The sequence below is a fragment of the Phocoena sinus genome, chromosome 13, assembly GCF_008692025.1.
Source record: "Phocoena sinus isolate mPhoSin1 chromosome 13, mPhoSin1.pri, whole genome shotgun sequence".
NCBI classification, from domain to species: Eukaryota; Metazoa; Chordata; class Mammalia; order Artiodactyla; family Phocoenidae; genus Phocoena; species Phocoena sinus.
In genome coordinates, this window is record NC_045775.1 from 21,263,260 (window position 1) to 21,286,470 (window position 23,211).

Here is a 23,211-nt window from a genome sequence, read left to right on the forward strand (position 1 = left end):
TGGGAGAGCGGGTTTTCTCAGGTATCCCATCGCTTCGCGCAGGGTAGAGGAGGTGTCCCAACCCTTTCGCTGCCCTGGCCCCGCCCCTCACGTTCCTGGCCCCGCCCCTCACGCCGCCAGCTGCCTGCGCCGCCGCAGTTTGCCGCCGCCCAGAGCGCCTGGGCTCCTGCGCGGTCCACGCCGCCCTTGATCCAGACAGCGGCGCGGCTAGCCACGTGGACCGAATCCGGGCGCGCCGTCCTCACGTGGTTCTAGCATCCGCTGGGGCTTGCTGCGTTTCCCGCTTCTCTGTAATCACCCCGGCTTCTGAGCTCCGCTCCCATGGCGGCCCTGGTGTTGGAGGACGGGTCGGTCCTGCGGGGCCAGCCCTTTGGGGCCGCTGTGTCGACTGCCGGGGAAGTGGGTAAGCAAGTCCGGGCTGGCTGCCGACCTCATCCCACTCTCTGCTGCCCCTCTCTGCCCAGCCTGCCCTGCCCAGACCCCGCCATTTTCCCGCCTGCACACCCCCTCCCCCGCCATTCCCCAGCCCGGCCCCTTTTATCCCTGCCGGTCAGGGTAGCCTCCACTGGGGCATTATCCTCGCTCGGGGCAGTGCTCCGAAGTGTGCCCTGCCTAAGCCCCAGCTCTGCCTCTTTCTTGCAGTGTTTCAAACCGGTATGGTCGGCTACCCCGAGGCCCTCACTGACCCTTCCTACAAAGCACAGATCTTAGTGCTGACATATCCTCTGATTGGTAACTACGGCATTCCCCCAGATGAAGTGGATGAGTTTGGGCTCAGCAAGGTAGCCACATCCAATGCTTTCTCTACATTCCTTTTCAAATCAGTAATTGTTAACTGTTAGTGAAGACACTGACATTCCGCTAGGCATTCTGGAGAAAGCAGGTACACACTAAAGTGATCGACAAGCACTCTGCAGGGTTTGTTAGGTAACACCTTGAGGAGGCGAAGGCGAAGAGTCTGGGCTCTAGTAAGGAACCAGTGAAAATTTTTTAGCAGCAGAGTGATGTGATGGGAGCAGTGCTTTAAGAGTGCGTAAATTAATGGGAAAGAGACTGGAAACTAGGGTCACACCCTTCTCAGTGATGGTGGGTCACAGTTCACCTACCAAACCAGTGAAGTTGATTATCATCTTCTAAACCTGCTTTCCTCACCTTGCCTCATTCTTTACCACCTTTCAGTAGAGTTCTTACAGTATGTAGATAAGAAACTCAGTTTCCTTCTCAGTGAGGTTTCTCCTATTCCTCCTCGTCTGGAATTTGGAAACTAAGTTGCCCTCTGAGAGTTTAAGTAATTAAAAAAAAAAAAAATCAGCACAAGTTAATTGTAGAGCAGCCATAGCCTCGGTGCAGTATTCCTCAAAACTCACTTTGTCCTAATTCTAGGGTTACTGAGCCTTTAACTCTTAATATGCTTTCCCAGTCACCCTGACACTTGGAAAAGGAAACTCTAGGAAAGAGAAGTGCTTGGTATTCCTGGAAAAACCATTCCTCATCACATAAATTCACTGCATTCTGTATAAATTCACTGCATTCTAGTTTATAATGCACTATCTTGGTTAACTGACCTAAGTCTTCAGCTTTGTCAACTCTAGATACATGTCAAAGTTGAGTTTATACACTTGCAAAATTGAGGCCCTGACAACCAAGGTGAGTAAGGCCTCCTGGAGCCACCAGCCCACCACGGATGCTTCTGCAGCACATATGCTATAAATGCACTTGTCCATGTGCAGACACCTAGCCATGGAGGGTTCTGCCAAACTAGCCTTCAGATCCCATTCATCTTTCTTTAAACCTTCCACCACTAAGCAGATGTAGTTTAAATATGCCACTTTCTCCTAGATAAACAATCTGTTTCTCTACTTAGTTATTATAAGCTTACCTATCGAGTAGCAAATTTACATCGAGTAGCAAATTTACCTTTTTTCTTTTAATTTTTTTTTAAATTTATTTTATTTTCGACTGTGTTGGGTCTTCGTTGTTGCATGCAGGCTTCCTCTAGTTGCGGCGAGCGGGGGCTACTCTTCATTGCGGTGCACAGGCTTCTCATTGTGGTGGCTTCTCTTGTTGCGGAGCACGGACTCTAGGCGCTCGGGCTTCAGTAGTTGTGGCTCACGGGCTTAGTTGCTTCTCGACCTGTGGAATCTTCCCAGACCAGGGATCGAATCCTTGTCCCCTGCATTGGCAGGCGGATTCTTAACCACTGCGCCACCAGGGAAGCTGTACATTACCTTTTTATTTTAATGATAATCCCTTACGAAGTGGGGGGTGGTGGTGGGGTGGTGGTATAATGCCTAGTATTGCACCCTGAAGCTTTGTTTTTATTTAGTAAGGTATTGTGCCCTTGCCTATTCTACACTATGTTTTTATCACACCCTGTGATTATGATCTTGTTTTATCTACGTTACTTTATTTTCTGGTTCCCTAGGTAGCAAATTAACATTCTGAAGACAGGACCTTGTCCTTTTTTATGCTCGTGCTCCTCCCCAAGCATCTGTTATAGTGCCTGGCACCAGGTGGGCCCTCAGTAAACTCTGACTACTATCATGTGTCAGGTACCTTGCTCTTGAGCTCATAGTTCGCTGATGAAGACATCTGGACACATTTGTAATACAATGGAAATAGCAAGTCAAGTAGAAACAAAGTGGACTTAGGTGAGCTCTAAGGAGGAGACACAAGCTGTAGTGGGTGAGAATGGGGGTGACTTCATGGAAAAGGGGATAGAAGAAAAGGAAGGGAAAAGGAAAATGTCATTTCAATTACTAATCAGGCACCCCAGGCCCACGTGTTCAGTGTTTCATGCGGGGGACAGCATTGCCGATAAAAGGCAAAAGCATGAGGTGCTTGGCATGTTAAAGGAACGACAGGTCAGTGAGTGTGGCTGGAGTACAGGGTCCATGGCCCTGCAGGAAGGTGTGTGGCCCTGGGCTCCTCACAGTCTCCTCCTCCCATCGACAGTGGTTTGAATCCTCGGGGATCCACGTGGCAGGACTGGTGGTAGGAGAGTGCTGCCCCACACCCAGCCACTGGAGTGCCACCTGTACCCTGCATGAGTGGCTGCAACAGCGTGGCATACCCGGCCTACAAGGTATGGTGCAAGCACAGGGGTGTCTGAGTGGAGCACAGATACCCAGATGGAAAGAATCAAGGACTCTGTGGACTCTTGGGACTTGAGTCCAAGATTGTGATACCGTGTACCTGATTCCAAAGCTTTAGACTGGGGGCTGGAGCTGGGGGAAGGAACTGAGCTCTCACTCAGATGGAAAATTTCAAACATGCCGAAGGAGAGAATAGGATAATGAATCCCCAGCTTCATCAACTCAGGGCTAAACTTATTTCATCACCACTACTACAACTCCCAGATTATTTTGAAGCAAATCTCAGACATAATATCATTTCACAGAGAGTTCAATAGCTGTGAAAAAAAAAACCCTTGTAAAAACAGGATCACAATAACATTACCGTAACCTTTTAAAAATTAACAGTAATTCCTTAATATCAAATATACAAGGAATGTTTAAAATTTCTCCAACTTTCTGATTTTTTAAAAAATTTGTTTATTTGAATCTGGGTCTACGCAAGGTCTGTACATTGCACTTGGTTGATAATCTTTACTCTTTGGGCCTTGTAACCTATTTGACACAAACCGTTGATTTTCCTTTAGAATACCCCACAGTCTGCATTTTATTGATTACATTCCTGTATTGTCATTTAGCGTGTTCTTTTGTCCCTTGGTATTATTTTCTATAAACAGATCTGGAGTGGTGGTTCAATTCATATGTGATATTTGGGGGCAAGAGTACTTCATGGTAGGGTACTTCCAGCAGGATAGCCTGGGATTTTTGATGCCCATGGAACAGTCACAGTGTGTGACTCAGGCTCTGAAATGGAAGTCTGACGTCATGCGTGACTGCGTTGGGGGAGTGATCTCTCAGAGTCTGCTGTTTGGGCAGGAGTGGACACTCGGGAGCTGACTAAGAAGTTGCGAGAGCAAGGGTCTCTGCTGGGAAAGCTGGTCCAGGATGGGACGGAGCCTTCAACCCTGCCCTTCTTGGACCCCAATGCCCGCGCCCTGGTGCCGGAGGTCTCCATTAAGGTACAGAGGTAGAGTGGGAGAGTATCCCAGACTAAGCACAGTAGTTATATTCTGCCCATGCTGAGGGGTAAACACTTAAGGGAGAACCAGAAGAGGCCTCCAAGGTAGGGATTGGTGTGTGCACATTATACCTACTAATCACAGCTGTCAACCATCACCCTTTATTCTTCAGGTCCCACGGGTATTCAATTCAGGGGGTACCCCTCGGATCCTTGCTTTGGACTGTGGCCTCAAGTATAATCAGATCCGATGCTTGTGCCAGCGTGGGGCAGAGGTCACTGTGGTACCCTGGGACCACGCATTAGACAGTCAGGGTGAGTAGCTTAGGTCTGTACAAGGTGACAGACAAACAGCGTGGGTGGAAGATCTGGCCCTTGGTCCAGTTGCTGAAAGTCAACATGAGCTGCAGGGAAGGTGGAGATAAGGGCTTTTGCTCTAGTGGTGTTTCTCTCTAGTTGAACCATGGGTTTTGACATCATCTTTTCTGCCCACTCCAGAGTATGAGGGTCTCTTTCTGAGTAATGGCCCTGGCGACCCGGCCTCCTATCCCAGCGTGGTATCCACACTGAGCCGTGTCTTATCTGAACCGAACCCCCGACCTGTCTTTGGGATCTGCCTGGGACACCAGCTGTTGGCCTTAGCCATTGGGGCCAAGACTTACAAGATGAGGTGGGACTTGTGGGGAGAGGAAGTGCCCATACCTCTGACATGAGGTGTGGGGAGTCTTGGGAATGGGAGTAGAGTTGGTGTTCATGAGGTGTGGGGAGCCTTGGGAATGGGAGTAGAGTTGGTGTTCATTAGTGTTGAAATAGGAGTGCGGGTTGGTGAGAGTCGTGAGATCAGCAAGAGCCGGGTTTGGTACAGTAGTGAAGGGAGGGTGAAAGGGGCCTGTGACTCAGTACGTTTCCATCTCCAGATATGGGAACCGAGGCCATAACCAGCCATGCTTGCTGGTGGGCTCTGGGCGCTGCTTTCTAACATCCCAGAACCATGGGTTTGCTGTGGAAACAGACTCACTGCCAGCAAGCTGGCTTCCTCTTTTCACCAACGCCAATGATCACTCCAATGAAGGCATTGTACATGAGAGCCTACCCTTCTTCAGGTGAGCCTGGGTGGTTCTGGCATGATGACTGGATCTGTACAGCTTTGAAGCCCACTGGGACTTGAAGATCAAAAAGTAAAGTGCAGCAGTGGCCCCCGTCACCTTGCCCACTACCTACCTCCAAGGCCGCCGATGATGATGGCAATTTTCGTGATTCCCCTCTCTTCAACAGTGTCCAGTTTCACCCAGAGCACCAAGCTGGCCCTTCAGATATGGAAATTCTTTTTGATATTTTTCTGGACACTGTGAAAGAAGCCACCACCAGGAACCCTGGGGGCCAGACAGGTAAGCACTTGAGTAGAACTGGGTTGTGCATCTAAGAATGGGCTCCAGGAGAGGCATAAGTTGGACCTGTCTCGGGAAACTGATTGGTGTTTGGGAGGTTAGGCGGGAGGGCTGGAAGGCAATCAGGCCAAGACGATTCATTTATGCTGCTTCTATTCAAAGGAACCCAGAATCACAAGTCCTGGCTTCTGGTCCTGCCTCTGCCACTCGTTAGAGGCATGACTTGTTCTTGATTCTTCTGTAAAGTGAGGGGTTAATCTAGATGATCTCTCGGTCTCATTCAGCTCTAACATTCTATGACTTTCTTTGCCTCCATAGTTCGAGAGCGGCTGGCTGAGCGCCTCTGTCTCCCTGGGATTCCCACCCCAGGCTCTGGGCTTCCACCACCACGAAAGGTTCTGATTCTGGGCTCAGGGGGCCTCTCCATTGGCCAAGCCGGAGAGTTTGACTACTCAGGCTCTCAGGTAAAGCACGTGCGTCCCTGACCCTCTGGGTGTGTGGCCCTCAGGAGCAGACAAGGCTGAGCCATGAGCATTAGTTGTAGGGAGGTAGTGACCCAGGAGCTCTGGGGAACGTGCAGAAAGGTGAGGTGGTGAGGAACAGAAGTGGGTTTTTAGGGACTGAGAGTCCAGGGAGGGGAGAAGAGGAAGAGAAATACTGGTCTAAGACTGAAAATCTTGCTTCTGCATTCGAGGCCGATATGCCCTTTTTGTCCCCCTAGGCGATCAAGGCCCTGAAGGAGGAGAACATCCAGACGTTGCTGATCAACCCCAACATTGCCACCGTGCAGACCTCCCAGGGGCTGGCTGACAAGGTCTATTTCCTCCCAATAACACCTCACTACGTAACCCAGGTATGACTCGGGTGAGGCTAGACTGAGGAGGGGACCCACGTGGGCAGGGGGATCCTGTGTCACTCTGGGTTTTTCCAACTTCTTTTTTTTTTTGCGGTACGCGGGCCTCTCACTGTTGTGGCCTCTCCTGTTGCGGAGCGCAGGCTCTGGACGCGCAGGCTCAGCGGCCACGGCTCACGGGCGCAGCCGCTCCGCGGCATCTGGGATCTTCCCACACCGGGGCACGAACCCGCGTCCCCTGCGTCGGCAGGCAGACTCTCAACCACTGCGCCACCAGGGAAGCCCTTTCCAACTTCTTAGATCCACTCCCTAACCCCCAGGGTCTTAATGCCTATTATTCCTCTCTCCCCGCTTAGGTGATACGTAATGAGCGCCCAGATGGCGTGTTACTGACTTTTGGGGGCCAAACAGCTCTGAACTGTGGTGTGGAGCTGACCAAGGCTGGGGTGCTCGCTCGGTATGGGGTCCGGGTCCTGGGCACACCCGTGGAGACCATTGAGCTGACGGAGGATCGGCGCGCCTTCGCCTCCAGGATGGCCGAGATTGGAGAGCACGTGGCCCCCAGTGAGGCAGCGAACTCTCTTGAGCAGGTTCGGGGCATGGTTGGGGTGGACAGGTGTTGTTTCCTCGACATCGTATTCTCTCCGGGTCCAGGAGCCCTCCGCGCAGCACGCAGTCAAGGCCTGATCCGTTTGTTCGTCTCTGCTCATTGCAGGCCCAGGCAGCTGCCGAGAGACTGGGGTACCCCGTGCTGGTGCGTGCAGCCTTTGCCCTGGGGGGCCTGGGCTCTGGCTTTGCCTCTAACAAAGAGGAGCTCTCTGCTCTCGTGGCCCCAGCTTTTGCCCATACCAGCCAAGTGCTGGTAGACAAGTCCCTGAAAGGATGGAAGGAGATTGAGTACGAGGTGGTGAGAGACACCTACGGCAACTGTGTCACGGTGAGTGACGGAGGAGGGACATAGCGTCAGGCAGTATGAGCCCTTGTGAGAGCCGGGGTCCGGCTGATATCTTTGAGAGTTCGATGTCCCTCAGACCCAGGATGGGTGCGTCTCCGGAGGCAACAGGACCCTGGGATGCAGCCTCCTACCTCTCCTGACTCCCTTTGGCAGTGACCACTCTGGGACTCTCCCTTCACAGGTGTGTAACATGGAGAACCTAGATCCACTGGGCATCCACACTGGGGAGTCCATAGTGGTGGCTCCAAGCCAGACGCTGAATGACAGGGAGTACCAGCTACTGCGGCAGACGGCCATCAAGGTGACTCAGCACCTTGGAATCGTTGGGGAGTGCAACGTGCAGTATGCCTTGAATCCTGAGTCTGAGCAGGTAGGACTCGAGGCCGTGGAGCTGATACCGTAGCTGTTGGACCGCCTTGCATCATTTTGGGGCCTCTGGGCCAAGAGGCCCTTTAACCCTACAGACCCTGGAGTAGAAGCTGGGATTATCTTCGGTAGGGTTGGAGGATGCGGCTTTATTTTCCTGCCTTTCTGAGACCTTTCCTAGGCAGGCCTTCTAAGCCAGTTATCTGGTAACTCTTTCTCTGTTCTCTCTCTTTGCAGTATTATATCATTGAAGTGAATGCCAGGCTCTCTCGCAGCTCCGCCCTGGCCAGTAAGGCCACGGGCTATCCACTGGCCTACGTGGCAGCCAAGCTGGCTTTGGGCATCCCTCTACCTGAACTCAGGTACAAGGGTTGGGGAGAGATCAGGGAGGAAAGGCGGTGGGGAGCTAAAAAAAAACATGTATGGGACAGGGAACGTGGAAAGGACGTTGGCCTGGATGTGTGCGATGGAGAGAACTATCTGGAAGCTCACCATTTACACCTCCTGCTCTGTCCTCTGGCACCCTCACCCGATGGCTCCCAGGAACTCGGTGACAGGGGGAACAGCAGCCTTTGAACCCAGTCTGGATTATTGTGTGGTGAAGATTCCTCGCTGGGACCTCAGCAAGTTCCTCCGCGTCAGCACAAAGATTGGGAGCTGCATGAAGAGTGTCGGTGAGAGACACATCCCAGGAGCCCCCTGCCCAGATCACCTCATGGGGTCCCACACGTCCCAAGGATCTAGAATGTCATAGAGTCAGTTCCCTGGCATGATCTTTCAGCTCCTATATGAACAGCTTCTTGGGAACACGGTTTCTCAGAATTAATATTTCCAACTAAGATAGCAGTCCTCCTCAGGGGCGGGAATCAAAGGCATCTGGAAATCTGTCCGAATACACATGCTACCTCCACTGCCCAGATGGCATGTCAAAAATCTTGGGATGGGGTGATAGCCATTGGACTATCTCATTTCTCTCATGTTACGAATGAGTAAGCAGGTCCCACAGAAGGAAAGTGTGTGCCTGAGTAAAGGGCGGAGCCAAGAACTGAAAACTAGATCAGTTGCCAGTTGCATATGTTCCTCTGTTTACGGTACGTTGCCTGTCATGGGTGAGACCAGTTCCATGAAACTCCACGCACAGCATTTCATGGCATTTTGCCCATGGCCTCGTCACTGGGCTGTTAATACCAGTGACAGTTTGTTCTCCACGCTTGTGTAAATACTGATTACTTCAGGGAAACGACGACTGCTGTTTTCCTATGAACACTTCTAAGGCCAAGTCAGCGCAGCGGCAGCCATGCTGAGCATATCTCCTTCTCTGGGCACTTCCTGCCATGGTCACTAAATGAAATGTTTTTTAATACAATGTCTAAGATCAGAGCAGGACATCAGACACCTTTTCATAAAAACAGGGACACTTAGTAATGAATAGTGAACGGGCATGATGGTCAGCCCCCAAGCAGTGGAGAGCGTGCTGGGATTGAGTTAGTATGCTTCCTCATACTGACCCTTTAAATTGCCTTGGTTTGTCCTGCAAAGCATTTCCATTAAAACAAGCATGTGCGTGTACCAGAGTGCCACCAGCTAAGGATAAGAGCTGTGTTCCAGATTTCCGTTAAGAGCAATAGTAGCCTTTAAACACGTAAGTCTAAGCTCAGATATGATCTCAGAACGTTTAGAAATCTTACAGGACTGCCAAGTTGTTCCTTCTGGAGATGAATTTCTGTTACGTAAAAATTATAATAAACATGGGAATGAAGCCATAAATTGTGGCTAAAAGAAGTGGATTGAAAATAGGACAATCAAAAGTTGATTCCTAGATGAGACATTTAAGTATCTTACATCTATTTGAGTGTTCTCGGAGTGTGATCTGCCATGGTAACTTTCTGTAACTTTTATTATACAAGTAAGATACATGAATCATTGAGAAATTAGAAAAGATAGTTTAACCAAAGAAGAGTAATCACCTGTCATCTTGTCATACAGAGATTAATTTGGGGATATGTATGATTCCAGGATTTTTCTAGGCCTGCATGTATTAGTGCATTGGGTTTTTCTTTTACCCAGGATAAAAACTTTTATAATATAACCACATTACAAAGGAATTGAGCAAAATCACTCATCCACTTACTTAACATTACTGGTACCATCTTGACGTTTTTAAAATTTTTTTAGAGAAACAAATGTTAGGATTGTAAACAGAAAAATACATTTGGTAAGGAATATTTGAAGACCCTAGGGTAAATTGTCAGAGGACATGAACAGAACTTTATAGAATGGGAAATCAATAAGCAGGGCTGGGGGGTGGGGGAAGTTCCCTCTTTTTAGTAGTTATAAATCTAGTTAAAATGAGATAATTATTTTTGCTTATTAGCAAAAACTGTTGTAAATGATTATACACACTCCTTAGAAGATCGGTTAAATTTATACTTTGTATTGTAAAGCGCAAACTTCTATAAAGCCACTAATACTTATCAAGGGCCAGAAGATTTATCTTACCTATTGCCCATGCACTTCTGGAAATGTATCCTAAGGAGATAACCTAAAGCACGGAAAGCATCACAGCCTCACTTAGAATGATGAACACGTCAAAACTAAATGTCTTACAGTAAGTGAGCAGTTACGTTATGGTAAATCATACAGGAGTTAAACTGCTGGTAATAAAGTGACATAGAATGTGGGAACAAGCTTACCATTAGGGAAAAAGCAGGATAGAAGTTGTATGTGTACTATAATCATGTATAAAACATATTTGAAAAAAGTCCAGGAGGAGGTACTCTAAAGTGATAGCTGTAAATGTGATTAGCTCTGGATGGATTTATAGAGTAATGGGATCATCTTCCTGTTACCAGACTTTTTAAAAGTTTTGAAGGATAAGCCAGATCCCAGATGGTATCATCACAATATGAATAAAGCAAACCAAATAACTGGATAACCCAACAGCGGTGGGTGGGGCCTCTGTGATACAACTGCAACATGTTCCAGTATCCACATGCCCATTGTAGGCATTTTAGTTTCATTTCACTAATAAACACAAAACATGAAAATGGTAGGGAGAAGAGGTGCAAGTGTAAGATTCTCAATGAAACACCATAAATCCCACCACCGTGGGACTTGACTGTAAACTACAGACATTCTGGGGACTTCTCTGGCCATCCAGGGGTTAAGACTCCAAGCTTCCACTGTAGGGGGTGCGGGTTCGATCCCTGGTTGGGCAACTAAGATCCTGCAGGCCACAAGCTGAGGCCAAAACAAAACAAAACAACTACCGACATTCTGGGCAGCACGCCCCCAGCTGCCTCTGCCCTCTGGCCCTCAGTGCTCACATGGTATCCCTCCAGGTGAGGTCATGGGCATTGGGCGTTCTTTTGAGGAAGCTTTCCAGAAGGCTCTGCGCATGGTGGATGAGAACTGCGTGGGCTTTGATCACACAGTCAAGCCCGTCAGTGACATGGTAAGCGGCTCCCCTTCCCCTGGCAGTACCCTCAGAACAGACACTGCTTCTCTCTGTCCCCAGCCCCTGAGCTTGCTACCAGTAGTACTAGCACCAGTCACTTGCGGACCTTTGCTGTGTTTTCACTTTGCTGAGAATTCGGTGACTTCATTTCTCATTTTTCATTATTCTGAGGACGTATCACTAGATTTGTTTCTACAGATGAGGAAACGGAGGCTTAGCTTGTCTGCCCTCTCCCCGTTAGGAGTTGGAGACTCCAACAGACAAGCGCATCTTTGTGGTGGCAGCTGCCCTGTGGGCTGGCTACTCGGTGGATCGCCTGTATGAACTTACTCGCATCGACCGCTGGTTTTTGCACCGAATGAAGGGGATCGTAGCACACACCCACCTGCTGGAGCAACACCGTGGACAGTCTTTGCCCCTACCCCTGCTGCAGCAGGCCAAGCGCCTCGGCTTCTCAGACAAGCAGATTGCCCTCGCAGTTCTCAGGTCAGGGATGGTGGGGAGGGCCTCGGGCTGAGAATTGTCGGGCAGAGAGCCTTTGTACCAGCGAGGGGCCCTCAGAGGGGAGGGTGTGGGGAGCTTTGGAGGCCTCTGACCTTCATCCCTGGGAATTTTCCTCTCTGAGCCCTACCTGGGATCTCCGCCCTCTACTTGGTCCATACCCCACTCCCAGGGCCTACGTTTCTGACCCTTCTTCTTCAGCACGGAGCTGGCTGTTCGCAAGCTGCGTCAGGAACTGGGGATCTGCCCAGCGGTGAAGCAGATCGACACAGTTGCAGCTGAATGGCCAGCCCAGACAAATTACTTGTACCTGACATACTGGGGCACCACCCATGACCTCAGCTTTCGAACGCCTCATGTCCTGGTCCTGGGCTCTGGCGTCTACCGTATCGGCTCCAGCGTCGAGTTTGACTGGTGTGCTGTGGGCTGCATCCAGCAGCTCCGAAAGGTCCAAGAGCTAGTCTTTCATATGGTTTTCTCTGCTGTTCTAATCAGCTTTGGCAGCTGCCTTCCACCCACACTCAACCCTGGCACTTTCTAGTCATTGCTGCACTTTAACATCTATCACAGGGCTTTGGGTTGGGGGGTCCCCTTAAGCCGTCCTGTGCCTCACATGTGGTTCCTCTCCAGAACTCTGTATCTGCTTTTCCGATAGCTTCATTGCTGGTCTGACTTCCCTCCCAAGGCAGCCGTCCTGTACAGCAGTTTCAGAGACAGCTGAGGCGGTGCTCTCCGGAGTACTGCTTTGGCTTTACTCTCTGGGTGCTCTTCTTCCCATCTGATTGCTGAATGTCATTCCCCTCGCTGTCGCAGATGGGGTATAAAACCATCATGGTGAACTACAACCCAGAAACAGTCAGCACCGACTATGACATGTGTGACCGACTCTACTTCGATGAGATCTCTTTTGAGGTGAGACAGATGAAGGCTGCCTGTTAGCCTGGGAGGCCAGTCAAGTAGGAGTGGCTGACGGACCTAAGACTCTTAGGAGCTTGTGGGGTTTGAGGGTGAAGGCTGAAGAGCAGTGAACAAGGAGACTCAGACCCCTGACCCTGTGTGCTGCCACCACCTGTTTCCCCTCCTGCACCATAGGTGGTGATGGACATCTACGAGCTGGAGAACCCCGAAGGCGTGATCCTGTCTATGGGCGGGCAGCTGCCCAACAACATGGCCATGGCTTTGCATCGGCAGCAGTGCCGGGTGCTGGGCACCTGCCCTGAAGCCATCGACTCGGCTGAGAACCGTTTTAAGTTCTCCCGGCTCCTGGACACCATTGGTATCAGCCAGCCTCAGTGGAGGGAGCTCAGTGACCTGGAGGTGGGCTGGGGGCCTGGTGGGGGGCTGGAGGCTGGATGACGTCACAGGTGAGTGTGAGCAGCCCAGCTAAGCTCCCTTTGCCCTTAGTCCGCCCGCCAGTTCTGCCAGACCGTGGGGTACCCCTGTGTCGTGCGCCCCTCCTATGTGCTAAGTGGTGCTGCTATGAACGTGGCTTACACCGATGGGGACCTGGAGCGCTTCCTGAGCAGTGCGGCAGCTGTCTCCAAGGAGCACCCCGTGGTCATCTCCAAGTTCATCCAGGAGGCCAAGGTGGGAGGCTGCAGACAGGTCTCTGCAGGCAGGCTCCCAGCCTCAGGGGCGACTCCCCTCTCTGGTCCTACAGAAGTTTGTAGGCACAGGGGGCTGGATAGGATGGGTTGTGCCAGGGCTCTTCAAAGAAGGGAAGCTTCCTGCAGGGGCGAGCAGGAGAAGAAAATGGCCCTTGCTCTACATCACATTGCCCTGCACGCCGCCCACCCCCCACCCCCTACTAGGAGATTGATGTGGACGCTGTGGCCTGTGATGGTGTGGTGGCAGCCATCGCCATCTCCGAGCACGTGGAGAACGCAGGTGTGCATTCAGGTGATGCCACGCTGGTGACCCCGCCGCAGGACATCACTGCCAAAACCCTGGAGCGGATCAAAGCCATCGTGCACGCCGTGGGCCAGGAGCTGCAGGTCACAGGACCCTTCAATCTGCAGCTCATTGCCAAGGTAGTAAGAGGGGGCTAAAGGCAGGGACCAGAGGTCCGTGGTGCTTCCTTGTTCTGTGCCGGCCCTGGCGCCAGGGAGCCCTCATCGGAGGAGGAAAGCCTGAGGGGCAGGGTCACAGCTCGAGCCCACAGTATTGTCAGGGTTTGTAATAGTCACCCTGCCCCCTGTCCCGGGTTGATGACCCACAGAATGATGAGTGGGGGGAAGAGCCAAGGTCCCTGGGATGGTGTCACAAGCCCACCTGTGGAAGGCCCGACCAATCCCTCTCTGCCCAGGACGACCAGCTGAAAGTCATTGAATGCAACGTGCGTGTCTCTCGCTCCTTCCCCTTCGTCTCCAAGACCCTGGGTGTGGACCTAGTAGCCTTGGCCACGCGGGTCATCATGGGGGAAGAAGTGGAGCCTGTGGGGCTCATGACTGGCTCTGGAGTCGTGGGGGTAAAGGTAAGGAGGATTGAAGCCCGAGGTCATCAGTCAGCGGGGAGGCAAATAGTGGAGGGAGTTCATCTCCTGCACAAGCTATATGTCAGTCGGCGTATAAACCAAGCACCTCCTGTGGGCAAGGCCTTCCTGGGCCGTCAGGGCAATAAGATGGTCTTTGTCTCTTAGGAGCTTCCACTCTAGTGATGGGAGGCAAGAGAAGTCGGGTCCAAAAACAGCTTGCTTCTAGAACAGTGTGTGATAAACCTGCACAGTAGAGATAAAAACAAAATGCTAAAGGAGGTGCGACTTCCAGAGAGGGTGGTGACCCTCAAGAAGGCTCAAGAAAAGAAGTGGTATTTGGAATGAGCCTTGGAGGACGGTCAGGATGTGAGATTTGAGATTGGCCAAGCTTGTTGAGGAAGTGTTCCAAGGCCAGGGAGTAGCCTCGTGGAGACCGAGGGGAGCCCGAGCATGTTTGGGAAGCAGCCGATGATTGGTGGGTTCACGTGGAGCCGCACAGGGAAGGCTCACCCCGCTGTCTGGAGGAGGCCGAGAGAGGGGATTGAGGCCCCCCCACTGGTGCAGGATATGGGCCCATCACGCCTGGCCCTCACTCACCTCCTGCTCTCTCAGGTGCCCCAGTTCTCATTCTCCCGCCTGGCGGGTGCTGATGTGGTGCTGGGTGTGGAGATGACCAGTACCGGGGAAGTGGCTGGCTTCGGGGAGAGCCGCTGTGAGGCCTACCTCAAGGCCATGCTAAGCACTGGCTTTAAGATCCCCAAGAAGAACATCTTGCTGACCATTGGCAGCTATAAGGTACAGAATCCAGCGGGTGCCTGAAGATGGGGGGACAGATGACCTTGGCTCCCTGGGCCAGGGCTGACCTTGAAGTGGAAGACGGGAGAAACACAGCCTCATCTCCTTCTTGGTTCAGAACAAAAGTGAGTTGCTCCCAACTGTGCGACTGCTGGAGAGCCTGGGCTACAGCCTCTACGCCAGTCTGGGCACTGCTGACTTCTATACAGAGCACGGTGTCAAGGTATGGGCTGCTCCCGCCCTACCCCACGCTGCCCACTCTCCAAGGGTGTGAGAGCACCCAGGAATTCTCTCCCTGTTCCCCTGCTTTTCTTGTCATTGTACAAATTATATATTCCACGTAGAGCGGTAGAACATACAGAGAAGCAAAGAGAAAAAAAAGAATTCCCTCATGACCTCCCCACCATTGTTAACATTTTGGCATGTTTCCTTCCAGAATTTTATCTTTCTGTGTGAAGTGTGGGCTCATACCGCAGAGTCCTTGGTAACCATAGTGTAGATACCTTTCTTGTCAAGAAAAATGCTTTGCCTGTAGCAAAGAGAGGTAGCCTGGTCCCCATCCTCCTCATGGGCTCCCGGACCACCTCTCCTCCCTTCCGGTTGGCCTTCCTGGCCCCTGCCAGTCTCGGGTTGGCCCCGACCTTGTCTCTGGGCCACAGGTAACGGCTGTGGACTGGCACTTTGAAGAAGCAGTGGATGGAGAGTGTCCACCACAGCGAAGTATCCTGGAGCAGCTCGCTGAGAAGAACTTCGAGCTAGTGATTAACCTGTCCATGCGCGGGGCTGGGGGCCGGCGTCTCTCTTCCTTTGTCACCAAGGGCTACCGCACCCGGCGCCTGGCCGCTGACTTCTCCGTGCCCCTCATCATCGATATCAAGTGCACCAAACTGTTTGTGGAGGTGACTGACACCTGGGTGCCGGGAAGGGGGCAGCCAGTGTCAGTGGGGGAAGAGGGAGAAGTGAGCGTGCCCTGGGGCTGGGAAAGCTCAGTACGAAACAGCTATGCTAGTGATCAGGCTTTGTGGCTGCAGAGAGAGAAGGTGGGTATAGAGAGGCAGAAGCCTGGGTTATGGGAAAACCCAATCCCTCTCTGCACCTCCCAGGCTGCCCCTAAGTCAAAGCTGACCGTGGTTTCCACTTTGCAGGCCCTAGGACAGATTGGGCCAGCCCCTCCTTTGAAGGTGCATGTCGACTGCATGACCTCCCAGAAGCTCGTGCGGCTACCTGGTAAGTGCATCTCGTGAGAGAACCTGGCTTCTGGACACTGGTAGAAGCTTGCATGGACCCTGGGTGGAGCACAGGGTGGCCGTGGGGCCCACTCTGCCCTGGAGTGTACAGAGTGGGGAGGGCCCAGAACCTGCCTCACTCTATGCTCTTTTACTCCTCCGTCCACGATGCCCTTGACGAACCTCACCACCTCTCACTTGTATCAGTCGCTGCTTATTTTCCTGCCACCCCAGTTCACCTCCTTGATGCCCTTCGTGTCTCGGAATCTTCCTCTAATCTGCTGCCTCCGTGTTCTGCCAGGATTGATTGATGTCCACGTGCACCTGCGGGAACCAGGGGGGACACACAAGGAGGACTTTGCTTCAGGCACAGCGGCTGCCCTGGCCGGGGGCATCACCATGGTGTGTGCCATGCCTAATACCCGGCCCCCCATCATCGATGCCCCTGCTCTGGCCCTGGCACAGAAGGTGAGCCCTTGTCCTCCTGCTTCCTGGTGACCCACATGCCCCCACCAGCCTCCCCCACCTCCCTGAACCCTGCTCCCTCTGCCCCTCCGCAGGGGCCCAGGCCACGCATGGGTGCCGAGCTGGCACCGGTGCTGAGGGGCCTAATTTCAAGTATACCCTCTCCAGCTGGCAGAGGCTGGCGCCCGCTGTGACTACGCCTTATTCCTCGGAGCTTCGTCGGAAAACGCAGGGACCCTGGGTGCTGTGGCTGGGTCTGCTGCAGGGCTGAAGCTCTACCTCAACGAGACCTTCTCTGAGCTGCGGCTGGACAGTGTGGCCCAGTGGATGGAGGTAGGGGTGGGCAGGTGGGAGCAGGCAGCCAACCAGTACCTCCTGGCTTGAGGGCCCCGCACAGTGGGCTGGCGGCAGTGAGTCTGGAGCTCCGTGAGGGCTTGGGCTCTGCACGGTCCCGGAATGTTCTTCCTGCCCCCAGCACTTCGAGACGTGGCCGTCCCACCTCCCCATTGTGGCCCACGCAGAGCGTCAGAGTGTCGCCGCCGTCCTCATGGTGGCCCAGCTGACCCAGCGCTCGGTACACATCTGTCACGTGGCGCGGAAGGAAGAGGTGAGAGCCCAGCAGAGGTGCCCCTGTTGCTTTCCCAGTAACTCCAGGTGATCAGGGTAGTCCTTGGGGGCAGGAGAGGGGTAGGGCACGAGCAGGGGAGCCTGGAGCCCGTACCCAGCACATCTGCCCCATGACTTTCCGCGGGGCGAGGTGGGCTGCAGGGACTTTGCAGGGTGGGGCCTGGAGGGAGGCCTCCTCGAGGTCTCCCTGCTCTCCCCCAGATCCTGCTGATTAAAGCCGCTAAGGCACGGGGGCTGCCGGTGACCTGTGAGGTGGCGCCCCACCATCTGTTCCTGAGCCGCGATGACCTGGAGCGTCTGGGGCCCGGGAAGGGGGAGGTTCGGCCTGAGCTTGGCTCCCGGCAGGATGTGGAAGCCCTATGGGAGAACATGGCCGTCATCGACTGCTTTGCCTCCGACCATGGTGAGAGGGCCCAGGCCGAACCCCCTCTTCCCGGGCGGGCTCGTGCCCCATCCTCACGGGCAAGGACCTTGGGTTCCGTGAAGATTGGGCCTTGATCTGGGTAGGATCCCAGCCTCTAATACAGTGCCTGGTCTGTCATAGGTGCTTGATAAATATTTACTGAAAGAACGTATGAGCAAATGAGTAAACTGTAAATGAGAGAATGTGGGTGAAAGGTGTGGGCCCCCAAAGATGACAGCAGTCCCAGTTTCCCTGCCTTCTGATTCCCAGAAAAAATTAGCATCGGGGTTGGTAGTGAGGCACCATCTTGGTGGCGTGCGTGACCCCTCGTGTGTGGAGGCGATCGGTTCCGAGGGTCATGCTCTCTTCTCCCAGCCCCCCACGCCGTGGACGAGAAGTGTGGGCCCCAGCCACCCCCCGGCTTCCCAGGGCTGGAGACCATGCTGCCCCTACTGCTGACGGCAGTGAGCGAGGGCCGGCTCAGCCTGGATGACCTGCTGCAGCGACTGCACCACAACCCTCGGCGCATCTTCCACCTGCCGCCCCAGGAGGACACCTATGTGGAGGTGTGGGGTTGAAGGCCGCGGGGCGGGGGCGGGGGCTCCCCAGCCCTGGGAGCCGTTGCACGCTGCAGCCCGTGCCTGGCATAACCCGTGACTCTGACAGGTGGATCTGGAGCATGAATGGACGGTCCCCAACCACATGCCCTTCTCCAAGGCCCACTGGACACCCTTCGAAGGGCAGAAGGTGAAGGGCACCGTCCGCCGTGTGGTCCTGCGAGGAGAGGTTGCCTATATTGACGGGCAGGTATGTGTGTGGCCCATGCCCAGGCCGGTCGTGACCCGCTCGTGCTATATTCTCCTCCCACCCCAGCACATCTCTGTGGTCCCACTACCCATCCAACTGCCCTGGCTGCGGGTGGGTGCAGGTCTCCAGGGCATTTTTTTCTTCTCGCTGGCTTCCAGCCCTTTAGGACCCCAGTCTGGCTCACTTGCCCACCCCTGCCTTCTGTCCGCAGGTGCTGGTGCCGCCGGGCTACGGACAGGATGTACGCAAGTGGCCACAGGGGGCTGTTCCCCAGCTCACGCCCTCGGCCCCCGCCGCCAGTGAGCTAAACACGGTATGCGCGCTGCTTCGGGCTGGGGGGCGGGGTTGGGGGTACAGTCAGGCGTGGGGCTGACAGCATAAACATCTTCATTGGCGGTTCGGCGCAGTGGAACGTTCGTCACTTAACACTTAATGTCCTCACCGCCTACTCCCTCTACTACAAAACATAGAATGAACTCTCAGTTTAGGAGTCTTCCCACAGGAAACACACCCCATTATTAACCCAAGCAGAGAGACGTCTTGGAGAGGCCAGTGGGCCCGCGCCTGTTGAGGGCAGCCCAGTGGGAGGCGGGGCTGAGGGTACATGATGGAGGTAGAACCCTAGCGGACAGGGAGCAGTTTGGCTTTTCTTGAGGGATTGAATTTGAGGAGGGTCAGGTCAGTACCCAGTGCTGTCTCTCCAGACCCCAGAGAGGCCCCGCCGGGGCATCCCAGCGCTTCCCGATGGCCGCTTCCACCTGCCGCCCCGAATCCACCGAGCCTCTGACCCAGGTTTGCCAGGTAAGAGGAAGGTCCTATGACGTGGAGGGTGGGGCCACCTGGACTTAGAGACGTGTCCAGATGGGCTCCTCTCCCCCGCAGTGTCCCAGGTGGGCTGAGGTTGGGGACTTTGTGGCCTAGGAACTGTCCCAGCACCCCCCAGCACCTCACCTCTGTCCACTTACCTTGTCCTTCCTGCTGCCCTCATCTGACCTGCTGTGCCCCCCTTTGCCTAAATCAGCCCACCCAGCTTGAGGGAGGCATCCCACAGCTTCTCACAGGCCCTTTTTTGTTGTGGGCAGCTGTGTTCCTCCGCCTGGGAGCTGGGGTCCCATGTGACAGCAGAGCGTGGGGTAAATCCAGGTTGTTGGTTGATGTGAGCCTGGCCGTTCTCCCTGCCTAGGATCCTTTTGCCAACTGGGAGGGTTCTGGGAGGGCACCACTGATCACACACAACAGCCGCTGTGGGAAATCACGTGTCCGTGCCCAGAGCTGCCGGTCCTTCCTGCCCTCACCTAACCTGCTGTAGCTACTGTGGTGTGAGTTGGTTTAACACAGACACTGTGATCCGGAGTCCTGGGGAAGCGGGGGCTCTTCACACACCTCAGCCACAGGCTTACATCTGTCCTGTTGCCCTCTTTGTAGCTGAGGAGCCAAAGGAGAAGACCTCCCGGAAGGCAGCTGAGCCAGGTGAGAGACACCCCGGAACACGCGCTCACCTTGGGACCTCTCTGATCTGGCCTGGGTAGGAGGAACCCTCTGACCAGCCTCTTCTGCCCTGTCCCTCACTCTGCAGAGCTGATGGGAACCCTTGATGGCACCTGCTACCCTCCACCACCAGTACCTAGACAGGCGTCGCCCCAGAACCTGGGGACCCCTGGCCTGCTGCACCCCCAGACCTCACCCCTGCTGCACTCATTAGTGGGCCAACATATCCTGTCTGTCCAGCAGTTCACCAAGGATCAGGTGCCTGGGGGAGGGAGGAGGGGAACACCCAGAGCTTTGAGGACCTGGAGAGTCGGGGCTGGGGCCCCTGGGGGCCGCTGCCGCTCCAGCGACTCGGGGTCTTTCTTAGGTGTCTCACCTGTCCCACTCGGGGTCTTTCTTAGGTGTCTCACCTGTCCCACTCGGGGTCTTTCTTAGGTGTCTCACCTGTCCCACTCGGGGTCTTTCTTAGGTGTCTCACCTGTCCCACTCGGGGTCTTTCTTAGGTGTCTCACCTGTCCCACTCGGGGTCTTTCTTAGGTGTCTCACCTGTCCCACTCGGGGTCTTTCTTAGATGTCTCACCTGTCCCACTCGGGGTCTTTCTTAGATGTCTCACCTGTCCCACTCGGGGTCTTTCTTAGATGTCTCACCTGTTCAACGTGGCACACACGCTGCGCATGATGGTGCAGAAGGAGCGGAGCCTCGACATCCTCAAGGTCAGGGTCAGGGCTGTGGGCTGGGGATCCAGGCGCGTGTCAGCAGGGCTGTGCGGTGGTCAGAGGGGTCTCCCTCCCCTGCCATAGGTCCCCTCGTGTGAGTCCACACCCTCCATAGGTAAGCCCTACTCCGGGAGGTCCTGCTCCTCTAGGCCGCCCCCACGTTTGCCCTCCTCCGATCGGTAATTCAGCTGACTTGCGAGGCCCTGAGCACCAGCACACAGGCCCGCTAATCTGGTCACTTGGTTGGTGCTGATGTATTCGTGGGAGTGAAGTCTAGGGTATTTCCTTCTCTCCCAGAGAATGAATGTCTCGTTCAGACTCTTAACAATGGCTTTTTGGAGGCAGACCTTTAGCTCAGAGTGACACTATGGTGGAAATGTCAAGGCTACAACAGGTCATGGGAAGGTTTGGGGAACAGGGTTCTAGCACCCCTCTTGCGTAAGTTGGGGAGGCAGGCATCAGCCCACGCGCTCCCCAAGGTGAACACGTGTGTGCACACATGACTCCCGCCTCCCCCAGGGGAAGGTGATGGCCTCCATGTTCTACGAGGTGAGCACGCGGACCAGCAGCTCCTTTGCAGCGGCCATGGCCCGGCTGGGGGGCGCCGTGCTCAGCTTCTCAGAAGCCACGTCCTCCGTCCAGAAGGGTGAATCCCTGGCTGACTCGGTGCAGACCATGAGCTGCTACGCCGACGTCGTGGTGCTGCGGCACCCCCAGCCCGGAGCGGTGGAGGTGAGGCCGGCCTGTGTGCCGGGGCAGGGTTGATTTGGCTGGACCCGGGGACACGAGGGCCCTCCTGCCCACACTTCCTGTGACTGCAGGTCTCAGTCGGGCCAGATGGGTGCGGGGACCCCAGGAGGAGTGGGACTGCGGCAGGGAGTAGCGGCCCCTGAGACGCAGAAGACAGGATTCTCCTTCCTTGTCCCCGTGTTCACAGCTGGCAGCCAAGCACTGCCGGAGGCCAGTGATCAATGCCGGGGATGGGGTCGGAGAGCATCCCACCCAGGCCTTGCTGGACATCTTCACCATCCGGGAGGAGCTTGGGACGGTCAACGGCATGACGGTGAGGGTGGTGGCAGGGGTTGGAGGCCTGCCTGGTGATGGTCTGGAGAGGGGGACAGTGGGGAGGTGGTTTCTGCATCTCAGCACGTGTTGCACGCATTCTGAGGTCTACATTCTGGTTCTGAGGCCGAGAGCTTTAAAATGGGGGTGCGAGTGTGCTCAGTCTGGGGGCCCTCTTGGTGACCGGCTTCCTCCCCAGATCACAATGGTTGGGGACCTGAAGCACGGACGCACGGTGCATTCACTGGCCTGCCTGCTCACCCAGTATCGCGTCAGCCTGCGCTACGTGGCGCCTCCCAGCCTGCGCATGCCCCCCGACGTGCGGGCTTTCGTGGCATCCCGCGGCACTAAGCAGGTCAGGCCCTGGGAGCCCGTGGGGGACCTGGGCTGGGTGGTCAGTGCCGGCACCACACTCACCCTGGCCGGGCCTCACCCTCCAGGAGGAATTTGAGAGCATTGAGGAGGCGCTGCCCGACACCGACGTGCTCTACATGACTCGCATCCAGAAGGAGCGCTTCGGTTCTAGCCAGGAGTATGAAGCTGTGAGCACGAGGGTTGAGAAGAAGCCAGGGCTGGAGCTGCTGGGCATCCAGACTAGCAGCCAGGAAAGCTGGGTCCCTCGCTTGCGATAACTGAGTGCGAGGACCGGGGGGTGGAACCCAGGCTCGTGGGCTCATAGCCACCCCTGCCCGGCCGTGCTAACGGGGCCCCTCTCTGCCTCGCAGTGCTTTGGCCAGTTCATCCTCACTCCCCACATCATGACTCGGGCCAAGAAGAAGATGGTGGTGATGCACCCAATGCCCCGAGTTAATGAGATAAGGTGACATGGCATGAAAATTGAGGATATGCTTGGGGGCGGGGGTCTGGCTGTCTTGGGCACATGGTAACTCTTCCTTCTCTTGCAGTGTGGAGGTGGACTCGGACCCCCGAGCAGCCTACTTCCGGCAGGCGGAGAATGGCATGTACATCCGCATGGCTCTGTTAGCCACTGTGCTCGGCCGCTTCTAGGGCCCGACTTCTCAGCCTCTTCTCGGGCCCAGCTGCTGGGCATGGAATCCGGTGCCCTCCACGGAGGCAGCACACTTAGTAGATGCTCTCGGGCATCCAGATAGGTCATGTGCTCGTACGCACACACATGTGGACCACGCTTCAGACGCTGGACTGGACTGGAGCTGTCTAGCATGGGGGTGGGGCCTCAGATGCTGGGGCCCAGTCGGCCCCGTCTCCCTTATTGCACCTGAAATCTGTACTGTTACTTTTCCACTGACTTAGTAAAACAGCTGAGCTGCCTCTGGTTCTTGCTTCCTTGCATGTATCCTGGCTTCAGCAGAGGATGTTAAGTGTAATAGGCAGAGCTTTCTTCTAGAAAACGAGAATAGTTTCCCAAATAGCCTTGCCGGGCAGGCTCATGTTCTGGCCAGGGGAGCAGCCAGTCCCCCATTTTCAGAGTGGTGGCTCTTTGGGGTTCTGGGCAGGAACATGCCATTCTATTGGTGCTCTCCGTGGCCCGCACTACACTGATAGGTGTCCAGCCCT

The 23,211-nt window shown here is 54.6% G+C and overlaps 1 protein-coding gene across 2 annotated transcripts; it reads left to right on the forward strand.

Annotated features, from left to right (window-relative positions):
- The first annotated feature begins 140 nt into the window (after positions 1–140).
- Positions 141–22,969, forward strand: CAD (carbamoyl-phosphate synthetase 2, aspartate transcarbamylase, and dihydroorotase). 2 transcript variants are annotated; one of them, XM_032653053.1, is made up of 45 exons: positions 158–403; positions 643–782; positions 2,956–3,085; positions 3,951–4,093; positions 4,266–4,407; positions 4,591–4,762; positions 5,010–5,195; positions 5,368–5,480; positions 5,799–5,944; positions 6,202–6,333; positions 6,690–6,923; positions 7,049–7,270; positions 7,470–7,658; positions 7,892–8,016; positions 8,198–8,328; positions 10,996–11,108; positions 11,353–11,597; positions 11,814–12,060; positions 12,426–12,524; positions 12,705–12,929; positions 13,017–13,199; positions 13,424–13,642; positions 13,918–14,085; positions 14,698–14,880; positions 14,999–15,103; positions 15,540–15,779; positions 16,026–16,107; positions 16,408–16,574; positions 16,740–16,904; positions 17,047–17,178; positions 17,400–17,601; positions 17,977–18,167; positions 18,268–18,408; positions 18,620–18,721; positions 19,113–19,209; positions 19,491–19,541; positions 19,834–19,878; positions 19,985–20,154; positions 20,536–20,610; positions 21,133–21,345; positions 21,551–21,676; positions 21,875–22,030; positions 22,116–22,217; positions 22,401–22,495; positions 22,581–22,969. In XM_032653053.1, exons 1-45 carry the CDS (start codon positions 322–324, stop codon positions 22,681–22,683), a joined length of 6,729 nt encoding a protein of 2,242 aa, XP_032508944.1. In that variant the 5' UTR covers positions 158–321; the 3' UTR covers positions 22,684–22,969. The 2 variants fall into 2 exon arrangements, with proteins under 2 accessions (XP_032508945.1, XP_032508944.1); XM_032653054.1 differs by lacking the exon at positions 19,491–19,541 and having other exon boundaries at positions 141–403.
- Positions 22,970–23,211: the final 242 nt, after the last annotated feature.

Excerpts from the sequence above, each read along its gene's own strand:
- CAD (XM_032653053.1), top strand. The coding sequence starts at position 322 with ATGGCGGCCCTGGTGTTGGAGGACGGGTCGGTCCTGCGGGGCCAGCCC. Across the intron at positions 7,271-7,469 it reads CCTACGGCAACTGTGTCACG|GTGTGTAACATGGAGAACCT; the intron begins GTGAGTGACGGA and ends CTCCCTTCACAG. Across the intron at positions 7,659-7,891 it reads TGAATCCTGAGTCTGAGCAG|TATTATATCATTGAAGTGAA; the intron begins GTAGGACTCGAG and ends CTCTCTTTGCAG.